This window comes from Cololabis saira, chromosome 12, assembly GCF_033807715.1.
Source record: "Cololabis saira isolate AMF1-May2022 chromosome 12, fColSai1.1, whole genome shotgun sequence".
NCBI classification, from domain to species: Eukaryota; Metazoa; Chordata; class Actinopteri; order Beloniformes; family Belonidae; genus Cololabis; species Cololabis saira.
The window spans coordinates 11,695,498-11,714,578 of NC_084598.1; the positions used below are offsets into that span (position 1 = coordinate 11,695,498).

The 19,081-nt window shown below is 38.9% G+C and overlaps 1 protein-coding gene across 11 annotated transcripts in view; it reads right to left on the reverse strand.

The window, feature by feature from the left end:
* The window catches only part of rap1gapa (RAP1 GTPase activating protein a), a 59,287-nt gene extending 53,148 nt beyond the window's left edge, over positions 1-6,139 (reverse strand). For all 11 annotated transcript variants that reach the window (XR_009783822.1, XM_061735516.1, XM_061735524.1 and 8 more), the window contains exon 1: positions 6,010-6,139. Coding sequence is in view for 10 of the 11 variants with exons in the window: in XM_061735516.1 (XP_061591500.1) it covers positions 6,010-6,053 (44 nt within the window). In the remaining variant the exon portion in view is untranslated. The remainder of the gene's footprint in view (positions 1-6,009) is intronic.
* Between the last annotated feature and the right edge of the window lie 12,942 nt (positions 6,140-19,081).

Sequence of the window (19,081 nt, forward strand, 5' to 3'; positions counted from 1 at the left end):
AGCGCCTCACAGATCGCTCGCCGGTGTTTCAGGCTGATAAAACAAAATGTCAAGTGTAATGCCACTCCAGGCTGGTGCTACACAGCAAAGCTAACTCGCTCACTCTGCTCAATCAATTATTCTTTTCCACGTTTGAAATAAACCCCAAACTCATCTACCCATAAGATTTCCACCAAGTGATCATAAGGTATTAGGATTTTAAGTTCTAAAGCTTTCTTTTTATTATGGGCATGCCAAGTAATGGCATGACCATATTGCAATCGTCCAGAATGGCCCAAAGGGCAATGTTGCTAGCATTTTGCTAACAAGCTAAATTCGCAAAAGTCCCACGTCACACCAGCGGGTGTAAAGCATGACCCTGCTCTGATGTGGAAAAAAAAAATCCCCAAAACATAAAACACACCCGAAAAAATGAGGAAAAACAAGAACATGAAGGCGATATAATGGTATACAGAAAAGGTTTCCCTTTTCTTCCTTATTATTCTTATTCCGCACTTTTTTTCGTCCATTAATACGGCCCGAACCGCAACGTGCACCCATGCATACCATACATTGTTGGATGTGTCTCCATCATGCCTCAATGGGTATTACTTTTCTCAGTAATAGGGGTTACCATGACAACGCTAGATGCCAAAAAGCAAAAAAAAAGGTGAAAATTCGGACGCTTATTGCTCGGCCGAACTTTATCGTAGACATCGTTCAAACTTTCAAACACTCGGCCCCATTGGCACTAACGGACCTTCGAACCTCATTATGCTAATTATAACCGTTTTTGCGATACTGACCTTTCTTTTTTTTTTTTAATTTCCATTTGACTTTGGACGCTTGTTGCTAGGCAACAGGTTATCGTAGAGACATCATACAAATGTTCCCAGACTCGGCACGCTGTGGACTTCAACATATTCAAATTTCATGAAGCTGTGATTTAAGGACATTTTATGTCAAAATCCATGCCAAATGGCCCCATTCATTCGGATGGGGTTTTTTACCATGGTGAAAAAAAAAGCTATCTGTAAACGTAGCCTGAACTGGAACGTGCACCCATGCATGGCATACATCGTTAGATGCGTCTCCATCGTGCCTCGATGGGCATTACTTGCCTCAGTCAAAAGCGTTACCGTGGGGACGCTAGACGCCAAAAAGCGCGCCCCATTAATAACTATTGGGAGCACAGGAATGAATGCAATAAAACCGTAAACACCTCAAACTGACATAGAACCACCCCGAACACAACCACTACAGCCCCAAACCAAAGCAGCGAGAGGGGACGAATGGGCAGTAGGGCATGCCCATATCAAAATTTCCTGAAATTTTCTAGTTTGTTATGTTATTCGCTTAAACGTTGACTGATCATCTTTTACAATAAACTTTAAGTAGTTTTTCCATCTTCTTTATCTTATTCTGATTGGTGAAGACATACTGGGCCCATGATAGTCCACGAAAGACAGAGGGTGGCAAATAGCTACAAGAGCTAGATACACACCAGCTTTTATCAAACACAGATTATGTTCTGACATCGTGTTGCATGTGCAGCCTTGTCAAGCCCTGTGGTGGGTTCAGACCAAGTGCCAACCATCAAACCTCTGCATTGGCGCTCATGAGGAACTCAAATATTTTGCAATTCCTCGACTGACCGATAGAGTCCTGCAAAAGCGAGTCAATCTCCAGTGACTCCCGTGTTAAAATGTCCAACTTTAGACCAGAAATAAACATATTTACAGCCTGGTTCAAACAAAACGTTTTGATTTCAGTCGTTCTCAGAGGGGGATGAATTTTTTTTACCGTGCCAGGAGATTTTATATAAAGCAGTAGCTTTATTTCAAATATGATTGATAATATGATGACAGTCGGCTCAGCCAGTAGCTAGCCGCAGAAACCAGTGGGTCACGTGACCAAATGCACATCAACTGTTTTATACAGTCTTTGGTTTCGCCCCATAGGGGCTTCTTTCAACAAAAACAGAAGAAGAATGTGCCTAGAGTGTGCTGTAAGTCGTTGTATGTGTGTGTGGACATATGATATATACACTTTCAGCAGCTCGTGCCAGTAGCTATGCAGCCGAATATGTACCAAGGATGCCGTGATGCTATTAATTACTCTGTGGATGCAAAATGAAAGTCTGGCAAGCCAGAAGCCCTCTCACTGCGAGAGTCAGGAAGAGACAACCGTGACATCCCGCAACTGGTCAGCTTTTCCTTGTCATCAGTCACATAACAGAGTTGGTACGGTCTCTGATGCATTTTAAGTTTGACCCACAACTCCTCATCTGAACCTTAACCTGTCTGAACCTGTGAACCATTTTGAAGCCACAGAAGTTGTAAGAAAGGGCAACTGAATGATACAGTTGCAGCAACAACCAGCTGTTCACACTATACTCTCATCTATGGAGGACATGGGTATCCTTACAGTCCACTTTCAACACTCCCGGGTTTTATTTTAGTGTAATTGTTCAATATGAAATGTAATGCCATCGACCGGAACAGCAGTAGACTCAAAACTGACGTCATTAAACTATAAATAAATGTTTAATACTACCCAGTGACAGAAAGTGTCACATAGCATACGTAGAAGGTTGTAGTTTAACCCATTCTTAATCACTAAGGTTATTGTATCAGGTCCTTTTCTGGTGCTTTAGCAGCACAAAAGCTACCGTTATTATTAAAGGGGTCTTGTCTTCTTATTGTTGACAAAAGACAACATTTTCCATATTTGTTTCCCTCTGTTCTCTCCGAACAATCAATGCTGACCAATATCTCCAGTTGTGAGGGAGTGTGTCACATCGATAAAAGCGTGAACGAGAACCTGCAGAGAAACATCAGACCTGGTTCTCTGGTCATTCTGTGGCTGACGAGTTTGGGCAAGAGCCTGGCACAATGTTGTCATTCACACCAAAACATTGACTATTTAAACACATATTTGTCCTAAAAAAATTTGGGAATATTTAGCCAATCAGTCTGAGTTTGACACATGGATTTTTTTTCACTGAAATTTAGAGGATCAAAATCCATCCAGCATGAATAGGTTAGTTAAAGGAGCCGTCTGTAAGAAATGTCCAAAACTGGTACTGCAGTCACTTTCAAAATATTGTTGAGCGGCGTGTACCCTCCCCCTCCTCCCCCCGACCAGAGGTTGCCAGGTAGGCTGCAGAATGCAGCAGGAACGTAGGCTGCCATGGCTGCGATAGTTAGAGCCGAGCTGGCAACCCGGATGCCGAAACAATACTGACTTGGTGATTGGGAGATAGGTGGAGGGTGGAGCTTCAGAAACAATACTGACTTGGTGATTGGGAGATAGGTGGAGGGTGGAGCTTCAGAAACAATACTGACTTGGTGATTGGGAGATAGGTGGAGGGTGGAGCTTCAGAAACAATACTGACTTGGTGATTGGGAGATAGGTGGAGGGTGGAGCTTCAGAAACAATACTGACTTGGTGATTGGGAGATAGGTGGAGGGTGGAGCTTCAGAAACAATACTGACTTGGTGATTGGGAGATAGGTGGAGGGTGGAGCTTCAGAAACAATACTGACTTGGTGATTGGGAGATAGGTGGAGGGTGGAGCTTCAGGCCAAAACAAAAAATGACAACATAAACATCAGTTGAGGGCTGCAACTCCTCTTTTTAAACTGGAATATCCTGGCTTGAGTGCTGTTGTCAGTGACATAAGTATTTGAAATTAACATGATTTTTAAATGTCTGTTGACATATCAGGGTCATTTTATGATTTGTTTTATTATTGCTCTTACATACAGCTCCTTTAAGCACCTTAAACTGGATGGAGAAACTCTCAGCTATATCATTTCCAAGAAATAAAAACTAGAAATATTGAAGCAGATTGCCTTCACTTAAATAAAAAAATACCCTGCATAAATGAAAAAGTCAATTTACTGAATGAATTGGGTTTAGTTTTTCATTGGAAATGAATGTTTCATGTTTTTTCTGAATTACAAGGTGAATCATAAGTGAGTGCTAGTGTCCTGGAAGACAACCGCAGAATTGTGAAGGAAGTGATCCAGGAGTTTCCCCAGTATGGCCTTCGTGGGAGATAAATGATGTCGTAATCTCCGTTCAGATAACCTGATCTCTCTGATTACTTAAGTTCAGATAAATAGCTACAAACCTAATTTGAAAATGAAGAACAACAATTTGAGAGAAAAGTATTTGTAAACCGTTGAAATCAAGTGTTAACAAAGCCTCCTTTGCTCTGTTTACGTGTCCTACGACAGAAGCTAAATACGTGTACTATTCACACTGGCTTCTTCAGGGATGATACACTCAACACTACAGCAAATCCATTCCCACTACACAAGTATGACAAATTATGAATTCTCCATTCAGGACGCAGAGGTGGATGACTCAGTGACAGAACATAACAGAGGAATTTGCAGCCTACACCAAATTTTTGTCTGGAGTAGCTAAATGTTTCAAAGAGACATTTTGCTTAATTACTCATGCTGTTCTGCTACGTTTAAGCTGAAGTTGTTTTATGTAGCTCTCTGGAGCCGTCTCTTAACATCACTGTTAACTGTTGGGTGGTACGGTGAGGGATGCACGGTCGTCCTGCAAGCAAACGCCTGGGCACACTTCACATTTTATGGACTTACTGTTAAGCACAAATGGGATAAGTGAGGTGAGAAACCCAGAGCGTAGATGTACCAGAGCGTATAGATGTAAATGTATGACCTTATTCAGGTCAAGCGAACCCAGAGTGTCTCCAGCTGGGGAACATGTGTAAAATGAAGCCATAATGAGCTGGTAAATCAACCTATAGGAGGTTGAGAAGCCATTACATGTTATTAGTTGCCTTTTGTGGTGTCTGATGTGCAGTTAAAGTGCAGGACAGTTCAGATTAATGTGACTGCTTGTAGTCGTTGGTAGAGTCGACTACCAAGGTGACTAAATCCCTGACATGCATTTACATATACTGTTAATCAGTGTACATTTGAATCATTGATGGGTGATTCATCATTTAATCAAATCATGCTACGACTGATTCACACCTGAAGCATTTACAAATGAACCCTAGAGACCTTGAACATGTATTGATGGACAACTGGAAATCAAGATAGAGTGGCAAACATTTAAAAAAGAACGTATGACGCGGCCAGCATGACCAGCATGCATTCTCACATTCAGTGAATTCCCTGAGTTTACATGTGGGTTGATTTTCTGGAGCGGGCTCTGTGGATGTAGCTGAGTAAACTCTGGTCTGCCGTCTGGTTTGTGTGATGTGGACATGAGCCTTCTCAATGCTGCAGTGCACCTGAGAAAACGGCTGGGGAGCTCAGAGCTCAGAGCTCAGACTGTCTCCACCGGCATCTGAATAATGTCCGCCTATGTTTCAAGAGTTTTCTGAGACCATCTACAACATTTATACACACACACACACACACACACACACACACACACACACACACACACACACACACACACACACACACACACACACACACACACACCCTTATATGTCTCTGACTACTGCCTAGTATACTAAAACATTGCAACATTGCTGGGTGAGACAGTTCTGTCCTTTCGAGTAATCAACAGATCATCTCGTTCAAAGACAAATACATACAGAAAACACACATCCACTCCCAATCACAGACAGATTATTAGCTGACATTTCTGTTGTGCCTTAACACAATTCCTGTAACTTAATCCTTACTCATCCTCCTCTCATGATGTTGTCACCGTATCTTTGTTTTTGCCTCTACATGTGATGCCTCAGCACTACTGTACAGGATGACATCCTCAGTGACTGCTCATTAAGCAGCAATAGCAGAAACATCAGTTGCATTTATAATGGAAAGCTACTGAAATGAGACGCAAGATAATGAAAATGATAACATTCCAGTGCAGAAACATCCCAAATATGCAAACAAATACAGGCACAGACTCTCTACGGTCATCAAACCAGCCTCAAGAAACACTGTCCAGACTGCCAGACACACCTGCTAACAATCACCTACAGTATGAGAGCTGTGATGTCATTTATAAGGCTTTTCATTCTTACCCTCCATAGGCTCCAAAAGTGAAACTCCTCTTTCTCTGCGGCATACCGGCTAATGGAGAGCAGGGAGCCAGTCAACACACTGCTCAGCAGAGCCAGCACTTGTGTCACTAACGCTGACTGAGCATTTGTGTGTGTGTCACTCTCTGTGTGTGTGTGTGTCCGTCCTGCCGTCTAGGTTCCACTCCCCAAATCCGACGTGCCCTGCCTCTTCTTTGCTCACACGCCTCCTTCAAAAACAGGGGAGAAATTGAGAGAGGATGAGGACAATAGGGAGGGGACTGGAGTGGGGGCGGCTGACCATGCCGCTTCTCCACCACCAGAGAAGTAACAATGTTTTTCCAAGAATTGCCAGTTACTTTGTTCCAAAACATCAAAAAAATCACAGAAAAAAAACCAATGTCAGTTGTTTTGTTTTTTTTATTTAAAATGACCACTTTCCTTAAAATAAAACTAATTAAATCCCCACAGGTACAGTAAATTCCTTGTCACCTGAAAATATATCTTAAAGTGATCAAAGGCACATATCTCAGAGGAGTTCCTGACGCTGTGGGAGTTTGCTTTAGGCAATTTTAGTAACACTAGCTTTGCGTCTCCATGTCACTGCAAAACAGCTGGTCAAACAAGCTGCAGACACCAGACAACTCGCTCCCTTTTCCTCTTAAACGTCCCGGTCACAGAGCCGTGCACGGGTGAGCAACGCCACTCCTGCACACTGTGACGCTCTCTGAACAAGTTACTAATCTCTTTGTTCATCTCCCTGTGACTCCTCTTGTGAGCCTCTGGTATGCACACTCAAAGAGGGTTAATATGATGCACACTTGTCCCTGCACTTGTCATACTGTAGCTGCATTGATTACACGTAGCGTCTGGGTGCAGAGACTCTCCTTTCACTGGTTGTTAAGTCTGATCCACTGGCAGCTGTGACTGTGGTGCATTAATGCTGATCAGGATCATTGAATAAGCAGGGACTGCAGTCTGAAGCATCAGCCAGCTACCTGATGGACATTTGCTGTTGTTTTCAGTCGTACAGTCGTATTACACGGGACAAAAACAATGTTTTTAGTCAGCAACACTTAATTTGACATTAAAATAAAGTCATGTAAGGAGCAACAATGTCTTCATCACATTAATTGTAAAACACTCTTAGTAAGCAGACGAGCATTTAAGTAATCAATGGGCATACAAAAAAGCACAATCATGCTGAGAGACAATTACATCATCTCTCCTAAATTACGTCACCCCTTTCCTCTGCAAAGAACATTTCACCACAGATCTTGGCTGACTTTGTTGGTAATCATCTCTTCCTTGTCTCATAGGATAACAGATGTGGACATATTTAGTAGCTATTAAGACTGGAGTGACATTTTTTACTATTTGTTTGACACCATGCAAGACTTTTGTTTTATTTATTTATTCCAATTCAATAGAAAACTGGAGAAATGTTCCTCTAGAGTTTTAGTTCTGACACTAATTATCTTTTAGATTTCTTTTTTCTTCTTCTTAAGTAGTTACCTTAGTTACTGATTACACTGGCAACCAATCCTTGTTGGTACAACATCCAAGTTTGCACAAATGTACCTGCGCTGTCAGTTTAGTGTTAATGAGAAAGATTTAAGATACAAAACAATACATTACACTCAATTATCCCCTATATGGGATATTTTTCTTGGATTCAATTTCTGTTTCAGTCTTGGACTCAAACCTGATTCAACATGTTACTATGGCTTTACTAATATTATTATTATTATTTAAGAGATTGTCAGCATTCAGTACCATGATCAGAAAGAGTAAATCCAGCCAAACTATTGACCTCATGTTACACCGGAGGTTGGAGCGGTCCATTGGAGCCAGTTTATGGAGCCGCACCTAGTGGTCATTTGCGGTATTACATATGCACTACAGGTTCTACACTAGATTACAGTAATGCAGTACAGTTATATACTCTACTATAAGATTTGTTTTATTACTATATATATATATATATATATATATATATATATATATATATATATATATATATATATATATATATATATATATATATATATATATATATATATATATATATATATAGGTAATTTTGTATTACAAGATAATAGAGTTTTTTTAAATTCACATGGCTTCAGTCCTGAAAAAGGAAGTCAATGCTAAAGTGTCCAAAAGCTGCATTTTTCCTTCCTCATTCCTTGATTGTTGGGTCAATTCCTTCAACCATCAGTTGAAGATTTTTTTTATTATCATTGTTCACACAAGCTCCTAGTCTGAGGGTTTTTATTATATCATTGTATCTTTATATCTCTATATTGTCTTTTTCATCTGTTTAATGTCTAATGTCTTTTTTTTAGCTATGCTTAAAGGTAAATTATAACTCATCCATCCATCCACCCATCCATCCATCCATCCATCCATCCATCCATCCATCCATCCATCCATCCATCCATCCATCCATCCATCCATCCATCATCTGCACCTACACCTAAAACTACATTAATTGTCTTATTAGATAATCTGATCAGACAAAATAAAAAAAGATATAAATAGCAAAGTAAAACTCCTCCACTTACATTGTGGTAAAACATGTAGTGATCAAGGATTCCACTATTGTTAAACAGCCTCTTTATGACTCTTAATAATATGGAGGTGAAAATGTTTTATGTACAAGCATGTTCAGACACATGTAAACTACAAAGACACAGCTCTGAGCTCTGGACACACCACATCCTGCATTTATTTAAGTGCCACTCTGTTGATGTGGCCCGTCATTCTCGGCGCTACATTTAGTCCTGTCTGCTTTCCTGACAATTCAATTAGCTAAAGCAGCTGTGATGTGTTTGGGGGTGCAGCCCAGACAGAAGCCTTTAATCACATCACCTCAGGAGCAAGGCCCAGTGCAACAAGTACTCCTGGCTCCTCTTCTATCCTGAAGGAAGTGGACGGGCTGGAAGACTCCCAAGCAGACAAAAAAAAGAAGAAAAAAAGGGGGGAACCCTGCCTGATAGCTATATCGTCATACTCACAGACATCACAACAATACCAGCAGCACCAAATGAGCTCCCGCATCTCATCCATGTGTGTTTTATGTTGGGCCAAAACATTCTTTCTGCAAACAACACATTTACTCTCACTTCCTCTTACTTTCTCCTGAATAACTTTTAACTTGCAAAGCAACACTGATGGATAATACTATTACCGCTGGTATAAATTAAGTAAAGAGATGTGGGTTATCTCCTCCCATTTGCAGTTTGCGACCAACTCAATAATTTATTTCCAATCTAGGATGCTGAAAGGGTAGTGGCACAGCTGTTGTGTAGCATTTGAGCGATGAGGAATAGTGGAGCATACAGATGTGAAAATAATCAATTCATCTTCAGAGTTGCTTTTATGGGGCAGGACGTTTTGCCCCTGAATAAATGAGCATTGTCCCCGTCTATGGGGAGGCAGATGATGATTTTTCTTCTGAGGCTTTGGTATGTCATTTATTGTTTGAACCTTTAAAAATAAGTTTTATTTTTCAAAATATATGATAGGGCTTTAATGTGTTTGGAGAAAACCACCCAAAATCAATTCTATTACATTTGGTAAAAGTATTCCTCTTACTGCTATAGTCTTGACTTGACTTGAAAACACAGTGATCCTTGCATACGCTTTCTTCTTTCGTTATGCAGACTTTTATTTTCTTGCAGACAAGAACTCAAAACATTTTATACGCTTTCTCGTCAACTTATCATTTAATGGAGGTGTACCTCCATTTGAATCAAAATGAAGCTGGGAAGCGTTCCAGTTGTCATTCTCTCCCGAGATCTCTGCAAACCTGTCATGCGACGCGTGAAATAGTACCGCCATTTTTCCCATTTTTAATGTCTCTACATATTCCGTGTCAGAACCAAAGTTCAGTACTTGCAACCTTTCCTTCTGTCGTCATGCCTCTGTAATTGTGCAGGATGCTGCAAACATCTCTCAAGGCCTGCAAGAGAGCATTGTGATCGTCACAGTTTCTGAGTCAACATTCTCCACGGATGCTCTAATGAGGACAGGTCAGGATACAAGCATTCAGGTCACGCTCGTAATGTGTGCAGAATGTGGTTCTGTATTGTGTTGTTGATGAATGCATGAATGTCCCTGAAAAGATGTCATCTAGAAGGCAGCATGTGCTGCTCCAAAAACGTATTGTAATTTTTTAAATTACTGCTGCTATCACAGGAGTGTGAATTAAGTTTGCCCCGAAACGCTGATGCAATCCCATACCATTACCTTTGGTAGAAGAATCTGGATGTCTCTTTTCTGTCTTCAGCTTCTGAAACAGATGTGGAATACTGATTCTTCTGACCACAACACGCGTTTCAAGATGACTAAGCCCTGAGATGTTGATGGAGAAGTTCATTAGGCTATTTTTTGCACACATGAGCCTGTAGCAACGTTTGTGAATGGTAGTCTACTGTTGGACAAAGGTATCTTAACTAATCGTGTCCATGTGGTTTTATCTGGTTTTGGTGAATGGCGATTCTTGATGCTGTGCTGTCTGGGAAACTGGAAATCACAGGCATCCAGTCCATAGATTCTGACTCTTGGATTAATTTAATATCATATTTAATCATATTATTTGATATCATACACCATAGAGAAAGAAATATGAAAAGGCTTCCTATAATTTTTTAATATTACGGTAATATTTAACCTATGTAATAAAAATAGCTTTTCTACATTCTAATTATTTTTTTAACACATTTTTTCACAAACTCCTCTGCATGCCCAGCTTTGTTTGTTTTTGTATACATCAACTGGTGACATCACCTGATTGAAACAGCAAAAAAAAGCACAATCCTGCCCTTAAATCAACCTGTCCCATATCTTTTTGGACTTTGCAAAAACCTTGAAATTCAGGAATAAATATTGTCTACAAAGAGTGAAAGTGAACGTAAGAATCACTTTTTTTTCATATCTCTTTTCTTAATTTTAAATTTTTTCCACCTTTTTTTTATTTTTTGGGGTTATATAAAATAAAATAACTATTTGAATGTTCTTCATGTATCCATCCATCCATCCATCCATCCATTCATCCATCCATCCATCCATCCATCCATCCATCCATCCATCCATCCATCCATCCATCCATCCATCCATCCATCCATCATCCATCCATCCATCCATCCATCCATCCATCCATCCATCCATCCATCCATCCATCCATCCATCCATCCATCCATCCACCCATCCATCATGTATACCTGTTTTTATCATATTTAGGTGAACAAGGATCTTTCGGAGCATATCCCAACTGTCTTTGGGCAAAAAACAGTCACATGAGCTTCATGGAGGACAACAATATATTTTGGTTAATTTGAAAGTGATTACAATGCTACTGTTCAAAGACATTTAACAAAACCGAATAGGCATCTCAAAACATGACAGTGACTTCTAAAAAATTGTAAAAGAATTCTGAGCAAAGTAAAGCCCGTACGGTGGCGTGGATAAAAACACCAAAGGATGATCGTTTACAATGTGTACTTCACCGTAGATCATTGGTGTGATGAGTTATTGACACTCAAGGTTATTATGGTATTCACGTTCAGGGTTTCTGTTTATATCTGGAGCATATCCTTAAGAGGTAGAAGATGAATGAATGAATGAATGAATGAATGAATGAATGAATGAATGAATGAATGAATGAATGAATGAATGAATAGCCCTTTAAAGAAGGGGGTCATTCAATCCACAGTATTCATACTGTATGAAGAAACTACTTATGGCCAGTGCATACATTGTAAATATTTTCCTGATATTTGACTTATAAAGGAGCACACATGCACTTTGATTTGAGGGGTGGGCTTGTGCAGGAAGGGGTGCCATGCAAATATTTGATGGGAGTGAACGTTCAAAGAGCAATTGTGCTTTGAAGCATGAGGAAATAAGCTGAGCTTTAGCTCTGTGAGTATTTTATTTTCAAAAGACTTCTCCAACTTCAGCTGACTGACTGAGGGTAAGTGGGCATGACCAGGACCAAGGCAACTTATTTCAAGCCATTTGTTATTTTTGGATGGTTTGAATTACCTGCTTAAGTCCCATTGAGAAAGGAAGGTATTTTACTAAACTCAACCTTTCTACATTTTAAGGGATATGAAGGGGCGTTGGATATCATATTTGGGTAGAAATTCAGTAATCCCTCTCACTTCCCCCTGTTTATATGGAATTTACCTCAGTTTCACATCCTCTGCTGCTCTGATTTTTCTAAACACAGTTTGAGCAGACTCCTCCAGCAGACAGCTGAAAATAACACAAGAAGTTACAGTAAGGACTGGCGAATGCCTGAAAGGGGGAACTGAGTGAGCCCACTCAGTCGCCCTCCTCCCACTGAGGTCAGGAGCCCCTCACGCCTGTGGGAGCACACTCAGGCACACACTGTGGCCTTTCATGGCCTCCATGACCAAGGGCCAGAATGTTTTGGTGGACAGGGCAGGAGGAGAGTGGTGTTGCTGCCACATGCTCAAACTAAATGAGGCCTATCCCATTTCACATTCCATTCCCTTGATGTTTGAATGTGACTATAACGTTCACGTTTCATTAGCAACACACTAGCTACAACTATAGGTTTTACTTCCAAATAGGGCTGTTCGATTAATCGATTTTAAATCGTAATCGCGATTATGTAATTAGAACGATGTTAAAACGTGAAAATCGTAAAATCGATTTTTCACTTTTTTTTATTATTATTATTTATTTTTATTTTTATTTTTATTTTTTTTTTTTACCTTGTCTGCACACATATTAATGATTGATACCATATTAATGATTGATGGAAATGCCTCTCAATACCTGCGACAAGTGCCCCATGGGAGAGGCTCTTTAGTGTAGGAGGGGGCGTTGTAACATGCCACCGGGCATCCCTCAAGCCAGATGCCGTAGACCGGCTCGTGTTCCTTGCAAAAAAACTTGCAAATGTGAATAGCAAATGTAATGACTGACATTACACACCTCTACCTCCTTCATGGGTTGCATTATTATTTAGCATGCAAAGACCCAGTTTAGTTTAATTAGAAAATGTCTTGTTTTATTTAATTGGAAATATAACTTACTGTATGTTTGCAAGTGCTGATTTGCTGATTTTTTTTTCCAGAGATAAAACTTTATATTTTATTATATTTTTTAAAACTTTTTTTCAACTTATTTTACAGACTTTTGCACTTTATTCATTCATTTTTGGTTTAATAAGTGCAAAGTTTGCACTTAAAGCCCAATGGGGCAAATGTTCAATAAAAAAACTGCATATTTGAAATCATTTCTTTGCCTTTTGTCAATTCACAAAATAATCGTAATCGTAATCGAAAATCGGATTTTGAGAGAAAAAAATCGAGATTTTATTTTTGGGCAAAATCGAACAGCCCTACTTCCAAATATCACAAATCTAAGGATTAACCAATAGCTTTATAATGAAGGTATTCTGTAAAGCACTGGCCATAATATCAGTTAATCATGACCATTCATGCTCCTCACATAATCATGATCCAATTGAAGATTAGGGCAACAGCCACAGGGACATGTTGCCTATTAATCTATGCTGCAGAGAAAGATCTAGTTCTGTTATAATGGATCTTCTGTGCCTTGCTATCTCTCCACTGGCGGCTCCGTGATTGATGGCTCCCTGCGACTAAGCGGGGCTTTGTCTTCATGCCAGGTGATCAATAGGTCACTCGCCACAGCGAAGACGGACTCAGCCCTCAGAACTCCACTTTAAATCCCTGAACTGTTGGAGAAATGTCAGGAAAAAAGATAACTCGCAGTCCCTTTTCTTTCAGCCCACGCTGGGATTGATAAATTTAATAGATTTCAATTACGCAGACCACCACCGCAGTATCGATCAGTTTAGCTGTGTGTGTGTTCCGCGGATGATAAAGAAGAGGATTCAGAAGGGAAAGTTGTTAAGAAAGTAGGTATTGTGATGTTGTGAGTAAGTGTAAGTGTTATTATAAGGGAAAGAGCATACATTTATTACTGAAGCGTGAGTGATGCCTCTGAGAGGGCAGAAATGTGGTGCCCTCTGCTGGACACTATAATATTCACTGTAATATCACTGATTTAAGTCAAGTACAAACTAAACAAAATCAGGTGCTATTCATTGATTTATACAACATAAAAAGTAATGCAAAATCACTTATTTGTATGAATGTATAAAAAATATACCGTGTATTTCCTCAAAAAAAATAAGAAATCTTCCGCTGTTCTTTTTCTCTCAAGCCCATTTTACTCATCTTTAAGATTTACATGTACAACTTTTGGAACTCTCTAAAAATATTTTAAAGTGATTCAACTAAAAATCTTGTTAAGTCAAATCAATGTAACTAAACATTTCCCTTGTTTTGTCATCTGTGATAGTTTTCAGAGTCACAAAAACCTCATAGAAATGTGAGTTTGAGGGTGGGATGGGGGGGTGGTCTGGGTCTCTCCACTAGAAACAACTGGTATCTCTAAAAATAGAGGCAATCATCAGCACATGTCACCCAGAAAAACCAGTGCACAGCATAGCCAGAGAGGTCAGAGGGGTTATTGATGAGTCAGGAAATGTGTATCCTGTAATAGACACCAAGCAAAATCCATATCTGTAACACACAAGGTCACATGTTACCTCACAAGATTTCTGTATTGGGAATTTAAGGTGATCAGGGGGAAAAAAATGTAGGGTTGGGTTCCCTCCTCTGTTAACACAGCTCAACGAGGTGTAAAAGAGGAGGGAACCCGATAAGATCCTTCGCCTTGAAAATGAGCCTGGAACAGCACAGTGTGAAAAGAGCATAACTTTTTTATGTAGATTCATAGATGCAAATTCGCAAGAGGCCTGAAGAACGTCGACCTTTCGGTAAAGAATAAAAGCTCAAATTGTACACGCTCATTAAGTATGGATGAAAATACAATTTCTGTATATATTTAAAATGCTTTTGCTAGCATTTAGCATTTTGGTGCTTAAAAAACAAGAAAAGAAATAACCTTAAGTATTCCACTGTCATGTCTATGAATAAGAGCCCCGGAAAAGTCAAAACCTGAAACACACTGGGCTTTAAAAGCGTTTCCCAAGGTAATCTCTTGCCTTTGCTCATGTCATATAATGACTGATGAATGACAGCGGCTGATGCAGGGCCATCCGAGGGTCAGAGATCGTGAGTGTCCTCTTGAGCTTGTGCTCTTGTCCTTAACATGCTGTAAATCTTCCAGATTCCTTGAGCTGTTTCATTATATTTTGCATTGTATTAGAATGCATATGCAAATCCTACCAATATGTGTTTTTTAAGATCTTTGATCATCATTTTAATATTTCTTTTCAAGCATTTGTGATTAAATGGAAATGTTCTGCTCAAGTTTTTCGATATTAGTGACTATTTTTACATTTTCAGTTTTTAAAGCACTTTGTGGTGCAGATAGCCTTTCAGGATTTTGTACCCAAACATCATTACAACCACTTGCTAATATAATGTTTTTGAAATAACATTATCATTGTAATTATTGTCATTACCAATCTTATTACAAGCCCCTAAAATTCCTTGTATTTACTTTCTTTTGGATTATTTTTTAGGAAGGGGTGTATGTTAAGTGAAGTAAAACATAAAATAGTTCAAACTGTACTGTCGCCAATGAAATAAAAGTCAATGTAAGAATCTTTATTTATTTTTTCTCTATATTGTCCAACTTTTATTAATTTGGAGTACACTGCTGTTGAGTCATCCATCAATCAGTCCATCTGGCATTGATTTTCAATACCAGCTTCAGGTGCAGGGTCACTGGGCAGCTGGAGTTACCGCAAGTGGAGCACAGACTTCCAGCTGTGTGCTTTTTTGTTTGTGTGTCATCGTGACCTTTGAAACGGCAAAAAAAGATTAAACAGAACTAGGAAAGAGGATAAAACCTCAGAAAGATAACATATCAGTGCTGCTCAGACTCTCTGCTGCAAAGTTGTGCTTATTTTTACTGTGCTCTGCACCATTTAGACTGTGGCCATTAAAGAACATTGGGTTTCAATGAATTTCATCAAAATGCTTCCTGCCTTCACTTATTTTGCACACGCTGCATAAAATGTTTGGCACGACAACACAATTAACAGATTACCGGTACTGGCTACAGCTGCTGGACTGTACAGATTGTACCCAAGAGCAGACACAATGTTTCTCCAGAAATAAGATAATATGATTACAATCACTGTAAATAAAAGCGGCTACAATCTGAATGTCAATAAGGCTGACATCAAAGAATGAGGATGTGAGGAACAGCACTCGGCTAATAAACTCTGGTTATCATGCCTTTACACCCAGGTATTAAAATGGCTGAATTTGAAACGGCACAAAGGCAACTTATGATGAAAATCAAGAATAAATATAGAAGCCCATCGCAGAAAGTGAGAAAAGAGTGAGGGTGAGTCATTGAAAGACCATCAACGAAACAACACTTCTAGTCTAATGAGTTGTTTGCAAAGCTCGGAAATATGGTCCGCAGATAAATTATCCAACAGGGGGGAAGTGATACATGCAATTTTTAAAAGTAAAAATGTGAACTTGAGATTTAAATTATCCTCATTTTGCCTTTTGTTACAGAACAGATACTTTTAATGAAGACAACAGAATATCTGACTAAACAAACAAGCAAACAAGAAAATAGAGTTGCCATATATATATATATATATATATATATTATATATACATATATATATACATATATATATATATATATATATATATATATATATATATATATATATATATATACATATATATATATATATATATACATATATATATATATATATATACATATATATATATACGTATATATATATATATATATATATATATATATATATATATATATATATATATATATATATATATATATATATATATATATGTATATATCACTTGGCTCATACTGTATGTCATCAAATTATAGGATATAATGCAAAATTGCAGAAAAGTCCATGGAACTGTCACGGAGAGCATGTTCACAGTTGACACAGCGCCTGAGGGGCATTTTAAATGTGAGATGATGAAAAAGTGTCTTAGTTCTGAGCAGCAAGTGCTACAACATAAACAGTGCATTAATAATCGATGTGAGATCTTGCAACAGTTGCGTCGAAACGCACTGAGGAGGAAAGAAGAGACAGGCAGGAAAATTGAAGAATAAAAAAGTCTAAGAGGCAATAAAGACATTTAAAAGATGGCACAACATGTGTAACACAAACAAATATCTTAAACTGAAAAACAGAAAATTATTTATATAGAACAGAATCAATTGTTCAGAACCAGCAAATTAAAAAGTGCTGAAAGGTTTCGATAAAATTTCAGGTTTTTAACAGCATGACATGAAAATTCCAGTTTAAGAAAGTCTATCAATAGCAGATGTAAATATTTACTTATGCAGAGCCCTAATTGAAGATCTAGTTTGTATTACCAAACAGCGCACTCACTTTTGACTGACGCTTACATCAATATCGCTCTAATAAACTCACAGAGATGAAAAAAGGAAAACAACAAAACCATTTGTGCTACCATTCATTTAACCTCACTCATTTCTAAGTAATTAGTCGTCTTCTTAGACGTGACCATGTGATTCCATTGGTCTCACACGGCCTCGCTTCACAGAAAACGAACAATGAGGTTACTGCTCCTTCAGAACTCCTCTGCTCGTATTTCCAGTGTCTGTTCTTGGTAACTGAGACCAAGATTTCCAAATTCTGTGAGCCTTTTTTTGTCTTTTTATACTTTGATTTAGGACATGAATGTGAGTCTCATGAATTGCAAAAGAAAAGAAAACATATTGTGGTTTTAAATTGTCTTGGAAGAAGACGTCATAGAAGGTCATAAAAGATGTTTTTTCTCTGCGTGATTTCTCTCCCTGTTGTTTTAGTTTTGCAAGACAAGTGGGTGTAATATCACGTGCACCTGGGAAAGTCTTCCTGCACTGCGATCCTTAGCTGTGAAGGGAAAGGTCCTGTTACATTTAATAATAGAGAAAGCTGCTGCATGGCTGCCTGAGCATATGAGCCTAAGTGCACAGCTCCCTGGCACTGGCAGACACACGCTAAAGAAGAAATGTGGGTTTTGAGCAAGGAGAGCAACAGAGAGACAAGAAAATGCTGGAGTGAGAGATAAAAAGCATTACATGAAAAGGGCGCATTCAATGGAAGGAGTGGTGCAGAGAGAGAAAGCAGAATGGAGCCGCCGCAGGGTGGAGGGCTGGAAGCAAAGGGTGGGAAAAGCTCACTGGGAGAAGAAAGACCACACCATTTTATCTGCTCAATGATTTCATGTCATTTCAGGTCATTTCAAGTCGAGTCTTTGAGAAAAAAAAAATCCTTTTTAACAAATCATTTGAACAGTATTGTGGTCAGTCAATCACACTTTCCTATTAATTCAATAGAATTCCATAACATGACACAACTCCATAATTGAATAAAGATGTTCTGGTACTTCAATCCGTCACACTTGCTGTATGAATTTGAAGTGATTTTTTCTTCATTTAATGGTTGCTTATTTAAGATGCACACATATTTATATATATACACATACATATATACTTATATACACAGTGGGGCAAAAAAGTATTTAGTCAGCCACCAATTGGTCAAGTTCTCCCACTTAAAAAGATGAGAGAGGCCTGTAATTTTCATCATAGGTAACTTCACCTATGAGAAACAGAATGGGGGGAAAGAATACAGGAAATCACATTGTAGGATTTTTACTGAATTAACTGGTAAATCCCTCGGTAAAATAAATATTTGGTCACCTACAAACAATCAAGATTTCTGGCTTTCACAGACCTGTAACTTCTTCTTTAAGAGGCTCTTTTGTCCTCCACTCGTTACCTGTATTAATGGCACCTGTTTTAACTGGTTATCAGTATAAAAGACACCTGTCCACAACCTCAAACAGTCACACTCCAAACTCCACTATGGCCAAGACCAAAGAGCTGTCAAAGGACGTGAGAAACTAGATTGTAGAGATGCACCAGGCTGGGAAGACTGAATCTGCAATAGGTAACAACTTGGTGTGAAGAAATCAACTGTAGGAACAATTATTAGAAAATGGAAGACATACAA